The following is an 18,249-nucleotide window of genomic DNA, read 5'->3' on the forward strand; positions in this document are numbered from 1 at the left end:
TAGACTTGCCTTTTGTAAATATGCCAAAAAAAAATGTACACGTTTACAAAAAGTGCTCTTTTTGTTCTACAAAAAGGGGGGGGGAAACCACTGTAACTACAAGGATTGATAGTTTAGACCATGATTTAAGCAGTGACATGTGTTCTCAACATCTCAATCAGGGATTTATCAGTGAAATATTAAACAAAAGCGAACTTAGGAGTGATGAGATTTCTTGTGGGGTCCGTGTTAAGTCTGGGAATCACATTTTAGGAGACTCAAAGTTACGGTCTGATCTCTTTCTTCACTGATTTAGTTTAAAAATCGCAGACTTCTGTTTGCTCTCGACACAATTATGTGCACTACTCAAGTAACTTAACGGTCAGTCTAAAAAAAGCGTCTCTGATGGTCGACATGGAACGCCTCCCGCGCATCCTGCTACGGTCTCGCGAATCATCGTAAGATTTCGGCTTTTTCCGGCTTACCTCATTCAGTTAGCTAGCCAAGCTGATTAGCCTGCTACTACAAGCTAATGTTTGTATGATATTTAATGTTGTAGCCGAATCTGATTGGATGATACAGTGAGTGCAGAAAAATGGCGGACGTAGCGGGGCAAGAAATTTGTTCCCCAGTCCCTCCGTCACCTCACCCTTCTTCTCGGAACGGCTCCGGCAGCGGTAACGTTACACCGGGCACCGGCGGCAGCTGCCAGACCGCAACCACCGTTACTTCAGGCCCGCGGCTGGTTCGGATAGTGAAGTCTGACTCCGGCTATGGGTTCAACGTTCGGGGGCAAGTAAGTGAAGGAGGGCAATTACGGAGCATCAACGGAGAACTGTACGCCCCACTGCAGCATGTTAGTGCGGTCCTTCCGGGGGGTGCCGCCGACAGAGCCGGCATTTCGAAAGGGGACCGGATTCTTGAGGTGTAAGTACTGTTTTTTAGCTTCTCTCCAAGCTGCTTATAACGTAAGTGATGAAAATGACCTGTTTCACTTTCCGGACGATCACGCAGTGAGCTCAAGGCAAACGTGACTTTATAGCATCATTCAGTCAAACTGGGAACACCAAGGTGCCAGTGTGTGCATGCACTGTGACACCGGTCCTGCAGAAGAGCCGTTCATCCCAATGAAAGGAGTGTCTGTGTGTGTCAGAGAGAAACGATCCGGGGATCATTAGAAATTCACGTCACACTGAAATCTATTCCTCTCATCCACTGCATGCCAGATATTTCCAACTCACTCCTGTGCACATTCACATCATCCTAAGCAGATGCAGTGTGGGTCGTTTATCAATGAAACACTTTGTTTACACGAATCATGAATGGTAAACCAGCTCACATCTTTAACATCAGCATCACTGAATTAGATGTTGCTTAGCACTGAGGTTTATTGCACCTGGTTGATTTGGCATTGAAGTGTTCAAGTGTGTGTTGAACTGTTGTTGTGTGGAGTAACACACAACATCAGCATCAGTACTCATGCTTCAGTGTGTCTGTGTGCATGGAATAACATGATGCAGAGAGGGAGGGATGCCTTGAGTTCAGTTCTGATTGGCTTTGTCCTCTAAAAGTCACTTTCTGATTGGCTGGCTTTTGCACACTGCTGTGTCAATGGATGGCCTGCAGTAACCTGGCAGTTTGTTGACCCCATTATTTCTGTGTGCCAGCATGTGGATGTGTGCCTGATCATTTTGTTATCATATACAAGATACCCCTCTGCTAGTATTATTAGCATGGTATATAGTGGTAATGTAAAGCTACAGTACACTTACTAAATTTACTAGCCACATAGTATCCTTCAAGACCAGAGTGTACATAATACATTAAAAAAACTAAACTTTAACAGTGTGGGACAATAATGAAAACATGAATCAAAATGCAGGATCACACAATGTAAAACTACTACTTAGAAAAACATGAAGTGAGCTCAGAAATCAAAGACTCAACAGGAACAGAATAAGTCAGACTCAGGTTTAGAATAACAAAGAAATCAAAACAGGAGTCAAGAAGACTAGAATAATAAAAGCCAAACAGCAACCCAAACACAAATATATGCACTACGAATACTAACCTTGAAAAACCACACAAAAAAAAAAGAAAACTGGGACCATGGCAGTCTGAGGTTATATGAAGGTTGTAAGGTGGCACATTATGATGCTGAAACGAACCATTAGAAAACACTGTAAAACTGTAATCACCACGTGGTCATCGAAAATCCTCGGTTGGCGACTTAAATGTTAGAGTTACTGTTGACTTTCTTTTTTTCTCTGACCTCTGCTGTCAACAAAGCATTTCAGTTACTGGATGTCTGTTTTGAGATGCTTCTGCCTAAAATCCTGAAAGAGCTACAGTTTCTGAGTAACTCAAAACAGCCAGTCTGGCGCCAGCAGCCATGCAACATTAGTGACTTGATTTTAACCAGGTCCTCTTCATCGTGCTTAATTAACATGTGATTGGCTGGTTAAACATTTGCTAGTTTAATACAAGTAAGTAGTAAAGTGAGTCTAAGCACTCACATTCACACTGGAGTGGCTGCATACTAGCTGCAGCATGTCGAGTATTTTTATTTATTTGCACTTTTATAAACAGCTCCTCCTCAGACTTAAATTCAGTTTGTGTTATTTAGCATAATTATTTCAGCATTCTGTTTTATTATAAAGGTCATATATATTGTTTAAACACTTTTCAAGGTGTCAAATGCATTTTAATTTAAACTATGTGTGAGGGGTTGAACATTTATACACGGAGTACAGAACACTGCATAGTGCATAAAGTCACTTAATAAATCCTTAAGCTGCAGCAAAAACAAAATGAACACATACTAGTAATTTCAATTATAAAAGCAGAACTAGAAATCTGTCACATGGGAAGGGTGTCTACTGTAAAGTGTTTATCATAGTCAAAAGTGCTGATAGTGGCGGTGCAAAGGCCTCTGTGTCAAGTCCTTATTATATCATCATAAAGCTGCAGGAAGGAAAGAGCTGCCAAAATGCTTAGTCTGCATTTTTTCTTGTAGGACACATTTGCGCTTTCTCCCACTCCACCTGCAAGATTGTTATATTTGTGTCCTCCATATTAGTCTTTTCTTACTTTTACCTACATAATCATCATTCCCAGCTTTGCTATGTGTGCACGGGCTCAGAATGCCTTCTTTATGTTGAGTACATGTGTGTAGCTATTTTGTTCCACTGTAGGTATAATAGAGCTTATGTTCATCGGGCTTCAACCCTCCATCTAAATGCCAGCATGGCAAACATAACAGATATGTTATGTTCAGTTGAAGCATTTCCTGCATTTCCTGTCCTGGCTTGTTACCATCTCAGTGGTTGTCTTTAATATAAGTTAGTGAAACATTTGTGGGCTTCTCACAACGTGCTTGTTTATAAAATGTGAATTCGGACACTCAAACCTTTTGCATACTATCACGCTGCCTAAAAGATGTCACCCTGTGGTGATGTGTTTTTTAAGTCAACTAAACCCTAGAATTGGGTTTTATTTTCTGCTCAAAGCTCAAAGTGTATCTTAACACCATATTAACACACTTTATCCCGTATTTATCACAACATGTGTTTTCACATTAGATGATCAGAGCTCATCTATGTCTACTTAATGTGAGAATTTGCCCCCAAACCACTGACTGTGTTTCATTTAGGTTATGCAAATATCATTTACAGCACTGCTGGCTTCTGTAGTCTTTGGAAAATGTTCAAATAAAGTTTGGCCTGATTCCTCATTCACTGTAATATTTCCAAGCTGTTGTTTAAGTCCTGGAATGTAAAACACAGAATTATTTATTGAATCTCATTCAGGCCTCGTTCAAATACCGCCTTTATCTGCCAGCCTACGCTGGAGCTTGTTTTAAAAGTGTGAGAAATATCCAGTGGCGTCGCTGAGAGCTTTTAGATGAGGCGACATGGTTGTTTTGGAGCAAAGTTAACTATGGGTTAGGCTGCTACAGCTCTGTCATTCACTCTGTTTGACACAACTGCCAAAGTGCACACACCCAGTGTCGCTCACTTTCAGCTGTGCTCATGACATAACCAAAGGTCTCATTTCTGAAAGAGATGATGCAAAAGTTCTACAATGTGCGCACCAGTATTTCTTATTTGAACCCTTTTTTTTTTTTTTTGCTGTTTCCCATTTCATTCAATATTTTTATATTGTTTAGCAGTTCAAATAATTCTTGTTATTTGTGAATCTTATAATTCCATGTGTTAAACTTCTACCCTGAGAGAGAAGAAGCAAAGTACAAGGCACTGATAAATTATGTCTGAATATAACAGCCCTGCAGTCATGAAGCACTTAGTCATTTCTCATTGGTGTTAACAGCATGCCGTCTGTGTGTTGATTCAAGTCTCTGGTAATTAAAGGCTGCTGTTTAGATTATTTGATTGCATTAATTTATAATTGCATTTTCACTATTGTATTTCCTAATTCAGTGAAAAAAACAACAACTCTGTACTCTTTTATGCTTATGAAAAATAGAAAGTTAACCTTAAGAATATTAAAAAAGAAAATGCTTGCCACTCTAGTATATAAATCTCTTTATTCAACAGCAATGGGGTGAACGTAGAAGGAGCAACACACAAGCAGGTGGTTGATCTGATCCGGGCCGGTGAGCGAGAGCTGGTGCTGGCCGTGCTGTCCGTTCCTCCCCAGGAGGCCGACTGCCTGGATCCCGGAGACGACGGGTCGGCCCAGTCCTGTTACGACTACTCCGACAAGCAGGCAGTGCCCATCTCTGTTCCCAGCTACAAACACACTGAACTCAACCATGAAAAGTTTGTGGTGGGTACACTCGTGCAAAAACACTCGGATGGATAAAAATGTTTTTGTAGTTGGACGGAGCCAGTCACAACTCAAGGCTTATGCGATTGTTACATTCATGAGATATTTATATTCAGGTCTGTGAGCAACCTAATGTTCTGGATATTATAAATACCATCCTGTTGACTAAAGATCATCGCCTTTTCATTTTCCTTTTTCCACTTTCACTCTTCCAGGTGTATAATGTGTACATGGCAGGCAGACAGCTGTGCTCCAAGCGTTACCGGGAGTTTGTGATTCTACACCAAAACCTGAAGAGGGAGTTTGCTAACTTTACTTTCCCTAAGCTGCCTGGAAAATGGCCTTTTTCCCTTTCAGAGCAACAGCTGGACGCACGACGCAGAGGCCTGGAGGAATATCTAGAGAAAGGTGAGGAAGAGAGGAGGAGAATCAGGCTTTCTTCATAGGGCTAGCACACAAACAGTTCACTCACTTACAGTGAGATACAGCTTTGTAGTTTTGCTTCTGAACGCCACCACAGTTTATTGTAAATCAAACAATCAACACATGATTATTCAAGGGGTTTTCCAAAACATTTGCATGACCTCTTTAAGGATTACACACATTTTTATAAACAGGACACCATTTTCAGAGGCTCAGAGTTAATGTGACAATTGACTGCTAAGCAGTTTTGTGGCCAGGTGGTGAAGTCGCAGATGTCATTGTATAATGACTTTTATTTCACTTACACACACACACACAAAAAAAAACTGTATCTAATATAATGTGTGTTTCATCTGCAGTGTGCTCTGTCCGAGTCATTGGAGAAAGTGACATCATGCAAGAGTTCCTGTCTGAATCAGATGAGGTAAAAAAATAAAAATAAACGTGTCTTTTTGCCCGTTCCCCGCCTGTGACTCACTACGCTGTGTCTGTCTTTCTGGCTGTCTTTGCTGTGACCTAGAATTATAACGGTGTGTCGGATGTGGAGTTGAGAATAGCGATGCCAGATAAAACCACACTCACTGTCAGAGTTCGCAAAAATTCAACTACAGACCAGGTCTATCAGGTAAACCCACACAAACACAGTCCTGTCCCCACTATAATCACAACATTATTTCAGTCTCTCACTCTCATTCTGTCACAATCTCTCTCGCATTCAGGCTGTTGTTATGAAGCTAGAGATGGACAGTGTAACAGCCAGCTACTTTGCTCTGTTTGAGGTCATCAACCACACGTTTGGTGAGTAAGGACAGATAACTCAAGCACAGGTTGCATTTTTGCTAAAGCATAGCACAAATGTTGCTGTAGTTGCTATCTGTGATCACTAACAAGTGACAGAAAAGAAAATATCTGTATGCAGCCACCTTTTTTATAACCATCTAGAAGCAAATACCTTATACATGAATAATCATGCTCATAATATGGTTTGTAAGGGCATTTATAATGATGTCACATTCGTTTGACAAAGGTTAGTGTGTTGTTTGTGCCTGATTTAAAAAATTAATTAAAACTACAGTAGTAGCATTTCTGTTCAATGCACAAAGTTCTCTATGACCAGTGTCTATTACAGCAAGGACAAATGCACCACAACATTAGCAATAACCAGTCATATTTGATGAGAATTAAAGTTTTGTGTGTATCCACTAAAGTTTCAATTTGTTTCTTTCTTGCAAGGAATAAATCAGCAAATTCTATCCCCAGTGATGTGAAGAAAGCCACCCCCGTTTTATTTTTAATCAGCTGAAGAGCTGATAATTACAAGTGTATGCACTTGTGCTGTTCTTCCCCACCCCTTCCACACCCACACACTTTTTTTTCCAAACTCTAGGAAGGAAATTGTTTAGCAGCACGAAGGAATCTTGCACAAGTAAAAAGAAGCATTTGTCTTGCAGTTCTAACATCAGTTACATTTACTTCAGTGTTTACTTTAGAATGTTGTAGTATAATGTAAAGTTACACTCCTTATGCGGTAGATGTAGATAACTCTGGCCTGATTTATTCTGTCTCAGAAGGCTCAGAAGTGTCATCTGTTTCTTGAAACGATCCTTAGCTTTGGTTTCACAGTAACATCGCTGTCTTTGGTTTTTGACCTTGCTTTGCCTTTCTTTTTTCCTTATTCGTGTTGCATTGTTTTGTATGACTTGGTTACCGTTACAACATTGTATCACAAAGCAGAAAGTAACAAGCCTACAACCACATTAGCAGCTCTTGAAACTTTATTAATAAAACCTATTATGAAGAATTTTGTTTGTTTGTTTTTCATGCAAATTATCGTTATTTTATTAAGAACATTTCTAATGGATCGCCAGTCTTTTTTCCCCCCTAGTGCTTGTATTAAATCTCATGGCCATCATTCTGGCAGTTGCTGGACAAAAGACACTTGATTTACTGCTGTACAAATGTCTGTCGAACTGACTGACACACTGACAAAGAAACTGACCTTCCTGTGCAGCTAGCCTCACAAAAAATACAGCACAGGTTATGTGACTTTATTGACATATCCAATAAAATGAAATTATATAAACTTAAATGAAACCCTATTGATTTTTGGTTCATAGATGGTATCCATCTTTGTGGAAGAAGTACAGTTAAGTCTTAGGAGGTAGGATTTGTGCTGTTAAATGTTCTACAAATTTCTTTCATGTCTTCTTTCTTCTTTAGTACGTAAGCTTGCCCCCAATGAGTTCCCCCACAAACTGTATGTACAGAACTATACCTCAGCGATCCCAGGAACCTGTCTCACCCTACACAAGTGGCTCTTCACCACAGAAGAGGAGATTTTGCTTAATGACAACCAGCTCGCTGTCAACTATTTCTTTCACCAGGTGCGTACACACTGTGTATTTGTCTGCTCTGTTTGGTATGCTTAGTGGATTTTGTATTTAATTGTGTCTCCTGTCTGACCTCTTTGCAGGCTGTGGATGATGTGAAGAAAGGCTTCATTAAAGTTGAGCAGAAGTCTTATCAGCTACAAAAGCTGGCCGAGCAGAAGAAGATGTCCATGGTGAGCCTTTTATATACAGCACGCTACTGTTTGAGAGTAACATGCACATACAGAGACACTGTATTCTCACTATATCTGAGTGTGTCATCCACTTTGTCACACTGCTTCATTCACTTATTTCACTGAGTGATATACCACAGTGTAAAAAGGAAGTAGTCTAAGAGCGAGTGTGTCACAGACACACATTCTTGCCAGCAAAATGTGCTCGCTGAAAGTGAATAAGTGAGTGAGCATCAGTGAATTACTGCCAATTTGAAGAGATTAAAGCTGCTCCAGCAGGTACATAATCACATCCCGTTTCTAAATCAGTCAGGCTACAGAGAATAACTGCACTCTGCTTTATAGCCTTAAGTGTTTTTTCACAGTTAAAAAATGCACCCTGCATCTAAACTTCATTCAGCTGCAGAGCATCCTCTTGTTTTTCATTTTATGAAAAATATTTAGCTCACATTGCCTCTTCTCCCTCTTTTTTTTCACAGTACCTGAGTTTATTGCGAACTTGCGAAGGCTACAACGAGATCATCTTCCCCCACTGTTCCTGCGACTCTCGACGTAAAGGCCACGTGATTACGGCCATCAGTATTCACCACTTCAAGCTGCACGCCTGCACAGAGGAGGGGACGCTTGAGGCAAGGCCTGCTCTTTGCTCTGTGTGTGTGTGTGTGTGTGTCTGCCTTTTCTATACCTCTTGTGTAACAGGGTGAGTGTACTGAAGCCTTCGTGTTGTTCCAGAATCAGGTGATTGCATTTGACTGGGGGGAGATGCAGAGGTGGGACACGGATGAAGAGGGCATGGCCTTCTGCTTTGAATATGCACGAGGAGAGAAGAAGCCACGCTGGGTCAAGATATTTACTCCTTATGTATGTATCACACACAGATCACTGCATACATATTATGTTTATTTGTTAATACTGCTACAAATGAAATAATTTTAAAGAACTCTAAAAGAAAAAGTTCAGGATGAGGAGAGTTACTGCTATATTAAGAAGGAACAGATCGTGGTAAATGGTAAATATGGTCTCTGCAGATATTTTATTGAGTAGATTGACACCACTTGTATGCCTTTACAGTAAATAAGAGGATGACACAAGCAGCCAGTAAATTATTATTTTTTTAAAAGTAGTGGTAGTAGTGAGCCTAGTTCACTTAACACATTACATCATAGCAAACTTCCCTGTTTGTATGGATAAAATCAGCCAGATACACCTGCTAATTAACCAAAAAAATGTTTGAAAAGAAGCCCATATTTAATTGGAAATAGTACAAAAACATACCCGGTGATGGCACCGAGAAGTTGTATCGAATCTTGAAAAATCATCATTTTAAATTTAAGTCCTTTAAAAAAAAGTTAGTACAGATGCTTGTTTACTACTGTGTTACATCACATCTTCTTTCACCAGCTCTTAAAGCCTTTGGGAACCAGTTACTGTTGCTTTATAAAGTGTGTTTATGCTGAGATAAGTTAACCAGTTGGTGGATGTAAGTTAAACTATATTTACAGGCAAGTACAAGAAGGTGGTATCAAAGTTCTTATCAAACTCCTTGTAAAGAAAAGAAAGAGACTTAGCGCTCTCATTTCTACTACTCTTTTAGAGCAGCGATGTTAGGCTCATTTTATATGGTGGGTGACATGCAATCACTTTGATCTCAAGTGGGCCGAGCCAGTAAAAATACAGGATAGATGTGTAAAATTAGAGAAAAGGGTATAATGGTTCACTGCACAGACTGTAATGGTTTTTCGTTAGTTTACTGCTGACTAATTAATAGTTGAAAAACAGGACCGTTTATATCATTTAATTATTTATCTGTTAATTACTTTAATTTAACATGAAAGCTAATGGGGGTGGGCAGTTTGTATCAATAGGAAAAGCTGTAAAACTTATTAAATACAGTTAAAAACTTCAAATCTATGCACTCCTTCAAATTTTCTAAAGCTGTTCAGTGAGTCAGATTCTAGTCTTCGCTGGGCCCATTCTGACCCTTGGGCCTTATGTTTGACACCACTGTTTTAGAGAGAACAGTATAAACGCCAGTCTAAATCTGTGCTTCTCTTTTTCATTGTTTAGTTTAACTACATGCATGAGTGCTTTGAGAGAGTCTTCTGTGAGCTGAAATGGAGGAAGGAGGTAATGCCCTTCTGCTTCTTTACAGAATAATCTGCTCTAATACAAGCCACTTACTTTTGTCCTGTACTTACGGCAATAATGCATCTGTGCCTTCAGGTGGAAGAGGAGGCTACAGACAAGGACAATAAGAACTGCAGTAAAGATGGTATGTGTGGCAAGGTAAGGCTTTGCCTGCCTCTGTCCAGTTTGATACCAGTGATAATCCTTTTACTTTTTTGTTTTGGTGTTTTATTCAGTTTCTTTTCCTTCTGTGTCTAAGCTTGTGGTTTTTACCCCTGGTTTCTGTTTCTGTAACAGAATATTTTCCAGCTGCTGAGGCACAGAAGGGATGGGGGCACCTAGGAAGGGAGATCGTTACCTCGTAACTACATCGCCATCACCACCTCAGCTCAGTTTTGGCCCTGACCTTTCCCCCCATACCCACCAGAAATCAGCTGTTAACTACTCGGACGTCATTTAAACTCCATCAACTTCAACATGAGAAGCTCCTCCTTACATGCAAACCAACAAGCATCTGCTGATGAACACGTTGAATGAACAGACGCATAAAAAAAAATAAACTAAAGACTTGTGTACCAGAACTCTTGAATCCAGCACATCACGACCATGCATTAAGCAGAGCTCCGTCGAAAAGAAACGAGCTGCCTACAGAATCAAAGTGACGGATTCATGCGAGCCTTCCTCTTATTGGCAGGGACTTGAAGTGGAATGTGACGTGCAAACGATCGGGGTTTTGAACCTTCTTTTAAGGATTCCTACTTGAAAAAGAGAGCTGAAAAGATTGGTGGACAAAGAAAGGAAAGTAAAAGTTGTTAGCTGCCCTTAGAAAGGGGACCACAAGATCACATTAATCACTGATTCGGAGGGGTAACCACAGGAAGACACTTAGCTTCTCAGTTTATGGATTAGAGCCTCAGTGTCCTGCGTCTCCATGCGTATTATTAATATATGCAGAAAACCCCATCAGCTAAGAGAGAAGGGGCAAACCAGAGTCGAGCCCTGATAAAGTAAGTTACAGCTGAACCACGTCACATACATTAATTTCCATGTGTTGCGAACTGCATTTGCATTAATAATGTGACAAATGAGAGAAGGGATGAAGAACGCAGATTTTCTTTATAGGCTGTTTGTTTTTTTTTTCATATTTGGGTGCATATCAATGCTTAGACATATGTTGCACTTTATCCAGCAGTATTATTGACCTCCAAATGTGCATAGTATAATGTAAAAGGGCAATAGATGGAATTATAATGGACTAAGTACAGGTATACGTTTATCACTGACTACAGTGGAGTTATATACTGTGTGAGTGTGCAGAATTGTGCATTCAACTCTTAGGTATTTATAATCTTTTTAATGAACACGCCATGCAAAATGTTTAAGGCCATCGTGGAGCAGCGGTGATGCGGATCAGACACGTAACATCGTGCTTTACCCAGAAGAGGCAGCAGGGGTCCTTGTCCTCCTGCCGGCTCTTGAGCATGCAGTTATTACTTTTTTTTTCTTAGAGCTCCCACCGGATTTATAACGGGCCTGTAATTCAAATGGCCTTTCTATGCAGCACTATTTATCTGTGTAGCTGGTGCTTTGCTGTTGAATCACTTATTCTCTGCAGATTCGGGTTAAACAGGATGACAGTCTCCGAACAAAAAAGCGATGGCTTTATCCTTACAGTGCGCAGACCGTAAAGACATCCTACCAGCCGATGATTCAAAAAGGTAAAGCTCAACACTTTAATGCCATCTCTAAATGAGCCCAGTTCAAGTTCCAATTGAGAAGATGTAATCAAAACAATTATGCAGTGAGCTAGAACCTAATTATTTGATGATGCAATGCAGAGCCTGACAAATAAACAAAAATTACAATTCATTGCATCATTAAAACCTGGCGCTGCGATGGCTGAAATTAAACATTTATTTTTGCTTAGTGCAATTTTGTGATCTTGCATCCTTATTAATGAAATCTTTATTTGTTGCACTTTTTTCATTTTGAAAGTTACCAATGAGTCGGACAAATATTACATGGTTGTTTCTACACCAGTTGCTTTTACAAGGTGAGAGAAGAGTGGCATGTTCAGTTATCGTTATCTTAATAGAAGTATTTTTAAAAATCAATATATTGAAAGCTGAGATTTGTTCTTAGGTTTAAATTAAAGCTTCTTCTGAGTCAACAGCAATTTTATAAAACAATCACGTTATAGGTTGTAGCAACAGAATATGATGCCACTGGCTTAATAGCATTAATATTAAAGATATCTACAAGACAGTAGGGAGCTTTAAATTTACATCAGTGAGTCTACCTAAGAGTCCTCGTTATCATGATAGCGCTGTTCACGGAAGCATTTTGGGGTGATTAATGAGCTTCAGCACACCTTTGTGAGGGTAGAAAGGAGGTTTAATTGAATGTGTTGAGCCTTGAATTGAGAGATTGAATGTGCAGTCCTAAAGGCTGAACACATTTCCCCAGGATTCGTGTCAGCTTACTGAACCATGTCTGACACAGTCGATTGTCTGGCATCGCCTGATCTGCCCACCTTCAAGCCCGTGGGCTCACCCATCCACCCCATTCCCCCTACACACACGTGCACACACTTTCTCATGCTGACTGAAGTTAGATGTCACGTACGTAGATTCGATTTTAAATTCAGCTGATGAGCGTCACACTAAGAAGGGGATGGAGAATGACAACCTACAGAGCCTTTGACATGTCGAAATGTAAAATTTAAGCAAGTGTTTGGTTACATCGCTTACTGTAATAAATTGTAACATATTCTTTTAAATAAACCGATTTATTGATGCAAAGTTGGTTCTTGTTTATTTGCAACTAACGTTGTGTGTTTGGAGCTGAGTCAAGGAGTGCGGAAATCACAAAGTAACAGACAATCCCCACAGTGGGCAGAGCCAGATTTATCCTATAAAGTTGATTTTACACCCGTACCCGTGTCTTTATTCCACTCTTCCTCTTTTCCTCTTCTCTCCTCACCGGCTTCCTCTTCTTTCCCCAACTCCAGCATCTTATAATGAGATCTGGGAGACAATTACCCAATAGGCAGCGAGATAGCCGTTACATATCGACCTGCATCAAGTGTCTGCACCCAGTAATTAATAGGTATTGATTGCTGCTGGTGAGGTGGTGACTGAAAATTATCTTGGAATGGGTGAATTTTGAAAAGCTAAAAATCTTTGGTCTGAATATCTGTCCTGAGAGACCTCGTGGAAGTATTCAGACCTGAGTGCTGATTAGTTTCTGAGGAAGACACTTCACAAAAGAATTAAGCTCTATTCTAATAGTAGATCCACTGCTGATGGGAGTGTAAACTCATTTTCAGCTTCTGTGCATTTATTGCATGTGAAATTAGTTGTCATTTTGATATAAAAACATCTTCTCTTCATCTTCCCTCCAAGGAATTGCGTCTCCCTGCTTGCTTGCAACACACCACAAACGTGTTGTGAAGCTTCTTTTGATTGCTTGAAAATGCTTTTTGCACAGCTGGAGCAGTGCCAAGTGTTGTTCTCTGTTATAGAGAGCTTTTTAACAGCCTCCAGCATGAAAGATTACAGGCTGGCCTAAAATAAAAAGGTGAGCTGTTTCTGAAGGTTTGATCACCTTTTGTAAAATATTCACCAGCAGGCCTGAAAAACTTACTTTTAATGGGTAAGCACTTGTATCTCACAACCCTGATACATCCCACCCACATAATATGATGGCTCTGATGACTGGTGACATATAATGGAAAGAGTCACTTAGGTATTTAGCTAAATTGCTTAGTTTCAGTGATAATTTAAGTTCAGTTTTTTAAGTCCAAATTTCAGTGAACTAAATGAAGTCTTAAAATTGGAGGATGATACGGCTGGTAGTATTTCAGAATCTGCAGATCTAGTGAAATTTTCACACACAACCAACTCTAGGGTTTACAGGGAATGGTCTGAAAAAGAGAAAATATCCAGTGAAAATGCCTTGTTGATACCAGAGGTCAGAGGAAAAGAGCCAGACTGCTTTGAGCTGATAGGAAGGCAACAGTAACTAAAATAACCACTTGTTGCAACCAAGGTATCCAGAAGAGCATCTCTGACGGCACCACATGAAGTAGATGAGCTACAGCAGCACTCATTTGGATTTTAGGGTCAGAATTTGGTGTAAATACCATGAAATCGTGAATCCATCCTACTTTGTATCCACAGTTCTGGGTGCTGCCTGTGGTGTAATGATGTGTAATGATATTTTATGACCATCTTCTTATGGCAGCTTCCAGCCGGTTCACACACAATGTCACAAAGCTCAGATCATCTCGTGTTTGTTGAACATGACAATGAGTTCACTGTCTCCACAGTCACCATCACCATCTAATAGAGCACCTTTCTGATGTGTTGGAACAGGTGATTCACATCATGCATGTGCAGCTGACAAATCTGCAGCAACTGTGTGATGCTGTCACATCGATATGGACCAAAGTCTCTGAGGAGTGTTTCCAGCACCTTGTTAATTCTATGCCGCTAAGAATTACAGTTTTTTACAGACGCTAGGACACATTTCTCAATACTTAGGTCACTTTTGCAAAACTCCTCACACAGTGAGCACAACAGAAGTCTATGTGGGCTAAACTGAGGATCAGTTATCATTGTTTTGGCACAAAATGCATTCAATGACTACATCTCTCAAATTTCATGAATTATTTTCTCACTCAGACACAACAACTGCCAAAAATCTTTGTACGTACAGGACATTTTGCATGTACTTACATACTGTTTTCAAAACTGTTAAACTTATGGTCAAAACAATAACATAATGCAAAACTGAATAAGACAGCAAAATTCAACAGCAATATTTTAGTGAAACATATTTTAAATCTAAAAATGCAGTTTAACCAGCCACAGCTGATTCTCATTGTAGATGAACATCTACACTGGTGTTACTCCTTCAATTTCATTACAAAAGGAGACAACTGCTGAATAGGTTTGTTTTGTGATGTAAACATGGACCCAGCTAGAAATGGAGAAGTGGCTGAAAGAGGAAGAAGAGTGGCTGGGAGGGGGCGAGGAATACGTATGCGTGGTGGAAGAAGAATAAGAGGAAGATCAAGAGCTGTAGTCTCAGATGAGATCAGAGCTACTGTAATTGATCATGTAGTAAATCATGGTCACTCAATGAGAGAGGCTGGTCAGAGAGTGCAGCCAAATCTGCAACGCTCTACAGTGGCATCTATTGTTAGAGTTTTCCGGCAAACCAACAGGTAACTTGTATTCTGCAAGGGCATTTGCACATTTCAGAAGTAAATAAGCTTTTTTTAATTGTTGTTGCATTTCTGCTTAGGACTCAACAGTTACCTCACACAGGAGGGAGAGGACGGATGTTCACTGATGTGCAGGAAACTGCCATTGTTGATATGGTCATCAGAAACAATGGGATTAAACTCACTGAAATTAGACACAGAGTCTTGGCAGACAACGTTACTTTCGCAAATATTCACAGTGTAAGCATAACAACAATTTCTAGAGTCCTGAAAAAACATCAGGTCAGGATGAAACAGTTGTACACTGTGCCTTTTGAGAGGAACTCTGAACATGTCAAGCAACTCAGGAACCAGTATGTCCAGGTAAGATCACAATAAAATACAGATCTGTTTTTGAACAAAACCAAACACACGCAAAGACAATTTTTACAAATTTACTACTGTAACAGCTTATGTTGCCTTGTGGATTTATGTTAGAGAGTCATGGAGATTGAAGGCAGGCAAACACACCACATTTTCATCTTTGTGGATGAGGCAGGTTTCAGCTTGGCCAAAGCACGGCGACGAGGGAGGAATGTGATTGGGAAGAGAGCCACAGTGAATGTCCCGGGCCAGAGGGGTGCCAACATCACAATGTGCGCAGCAATATCCACTGATGGACTGCTGTTACACAGACCACTAATTGGGCCATACAACACTGAACGGCTCCTTGCGTTCCTGCATGATCTCTATGGAAGGGTTGTGCTAGGTGAGGAAAGGAATGCGGAGAGAAGGAATCAGCCAACATTTATAATTGTATGGGACAATGTGGCATTTCATCACTCCCATGCAGTCACCGAGTGGTTTGCAGCCCATCCCAGAATGGAGTCTCTTTTCCTCCCACCTTACTCTCCGTTCCTCAACCCCATAGAGGAATTCTTTTCCTCATGGCGGTGGAAGGTTTACGACCATCATCCACATGATCAAATGTCCCTCCTGGATGCAATGAATGCTGGATGCCTGGAGATATCAGCAGAAGATTGCCAGGGATGGATCAGGCATGCCAGAAGATTCTTTCCTAGGTGTATTGCCCTAGATGACATAAGATGTGATGTGGATGAGAACCTGTGGCCAAATGGAGAAGACCGAGTAGATTAGCATTACTATTGTATGTGTATCAGTGGATGGTGTGTATACAAATTCTTGTATTTTGGGATTACTTAGTGCAAAAAAATAAAAATACATAAACAAATATTAACGAATTCTGCATGATGTCTGATTCATTCCAGTAACATATATTGAAACTATAAACAGAGATGTGTCCTTGTTTTACACAAGAAAACACTGTGTAATGCTACATGTTGTTAGACTTTTTTAGGTCATTGTTTTGTGGGTGACAAAGTGTGTTTGTCGGCTGTCAACCTTTGCTAGTGTTCTGGAAGAATGAGTTTATTTGAGACCTGAATAAAGTGTTTTGGTAGTTGTAGTGCATTTTGAATGTGAAATGAACTGCTTTGCCAAGCTGAAGGTCAGTTAGGAGAATTGTGTGAAGAGTTTTGCAAAAGTGACCTAAGTATTGAGACATGTGTCCTAGCGGCTGTAAAAAAACTGTAATGCAGCTCTGAAGGTAAAAGAGGTCCAACCCAGTAAAGGCAAGCTGTACGTAATGAAGTGGCCACTAAATGTACATTTTGAATTATAGATCAATTTTGATATATAAAATTCAACACTTTAGAGTTAAAATATTAATAGATGAGTGTTGTTACAGTGGCTAAGTGATCACCCTTACTGTCTCGGTTGTCTAAGTCTGTGTGTGTGTGTGTGTGTGTGTGTGTGTGTGTGTGTGTGTGTGTGTGTGTGTGTGTGGTGCATATTGCATATTCTCGCTGCACTGGTGGGTTTCTTCAGTTTACATCTAAGTAAGAAGGAGTGAGCTTCTGTGGAAAACCTATTATGGGCTGGCAACCTGACAGCTCCTGCTTGTCATGCTGACTGTGGCAAAAGCTGATTGGCAAGTGAGTGAACTATAAAAACAAGTTTCAGCTTATTTGATTTCAGCAGCTTTTTCACATTTTGATCAATTAAACTTTATTAAAATACAAGACAAAATGGTATTTCAGCGATTACGCCATCCTTTTAGATTGTCTCCCTGCCTTATTTTTCCCACATAAGCAAAGAAATTGCAAAGCAAGAGCACTGCACAAGCAGCCGTAAGCGAACAGTTTGTGTGGAAGTGATCTGAAGCAACAGAAAGAGACAGCTTCAGGACCATGAGTGGTTACTGCATTAGGTCTGCAGCAGAGCCCTTACTTTACCACTCGATGTGTGCGTGGGTTTGTGTTTGTGCTGCTCTTGGTATCCGTGGATGTGTGTGTGTGTGTGTGTGTGTGTGCGCGCAGGTACGTGCGACAGCTGCAGCCACAGATTGCAGTGGCCCCTTGATAGACACGACGCGTCTTCTGCATCCCGCTGCATTGTGCTCGTCTGTTTGGATGACTCAGTGTGCATCTCCTCCCAATAAACAGATCTGCATGAGCTGTCGACACAAAGCAGGTGGAGGAAAGAGCCAGTGAAGGAGGAGAGTATCTCAGATTTATTACCTGCGCTGTAGTGCATCTCTCAGCAGCCCAGTTTTACAGACAAAAGGAGTTCAGTAGGCCGTTGAAATACACAGAGATTTCTCCAATAGTGAACTAGCCTACAGCCCATAGAGGACAAGTCAAATTAATAGCCTCGGGGTAAAGGTGCGAGTCCGGCTGTGCCAAGACACCAATTTGCCAAATTCAATCCTCATAATGTGCTTGCATTATTTCCCAGTCAATCATTTTAAACGAGAATTTTTGCCAAGATCATCACATAAATCCCAGTGAGGACATCCTCTTCCAGTTCTGAATAAACATCAAGTCACCCATAAATGCTAGACACAGTACAGTTCAGCAGCAGTATAGAGGAGAGGGAGGAGGAGGGAACGTTTGTTCTTCACGTTCTTCCTTCCCCTGTCTCATTAACGAGCAATCAGTTAAAAAACTTTATTGGTCTCTTGCTGCTTTCTCAGCACATTTTTTTGCTCCCTCCTTTGTTTCTCTCAACCAAGTCATGAGACCACCTTGTTCTATTCGTCGTCTCTTTCATTCTGCATCCTTTCTGTCGGTGTCTCTCT

At 40.5% G+C, this 18,249-nt stretch overlaps 1 protein-coding gene across 2 annotated transcripts; it reads left to right on the forward strand.

Moving 5' to 3' along the window:
- Positions 1-369: 369 nt before the first annotated feature.
- On the forward strand, positions 370-12,681 carry snx27b (sorting nexin 27b). 2 transcript variants are annotated; one of them, XM_084944190.1, is made up of 13 exons: positions 370-906; positions 4,536-4,767; positions 4,983-5,175; positions 5,550-5,614; positions 5,711-5,815; positions 5,910-5,988; positions 7,411-7,574; positions 7,664-7,753; positions 8,233-8,382; positions 8,486-8,614; positions 9,821-9,880; positions 9,977-10,039; positions 10,178-12,681. In XM_084944190.1, the coding sequence occupies exons 1-13, from the start codon at positions 575-577 to the stop codon at positions 10,220-10,222; spliced, it is 1,707 nt and encodes a 568-aa protein (XP_084800316.1). In that variant the 5' UTR covers positions 370-574; the 3' UTR covers positions 10,223-12,681. The 2 variants fall into 2 exon arrangements, with proteins under 2 accessions (XP_084800316.1, XP_084800314.1); XM_084944188.1 differs by having other exon boundaries at positions 9,977-10,025.
- The last annotated feature ends 5,568 nt before the right edge of the window (positions 12,682-18,249 follow it).

This window comes from Perissodus microlepis, chromosome 11, assembly GCF_051167445.1.
Source record: "Perissodus microlepis isolate ML-2025 ecotype Zambia chromosome 11, ASM5116744v1, whole genome shotgun sequence".
Taxonomy (NCBI): domain Eukaryota; kingdom Metazoa; phylum Chordata; class Actinopteri; order Cichliformes; family Cichlidae; genus Perissodus; species Perissodus microlepis.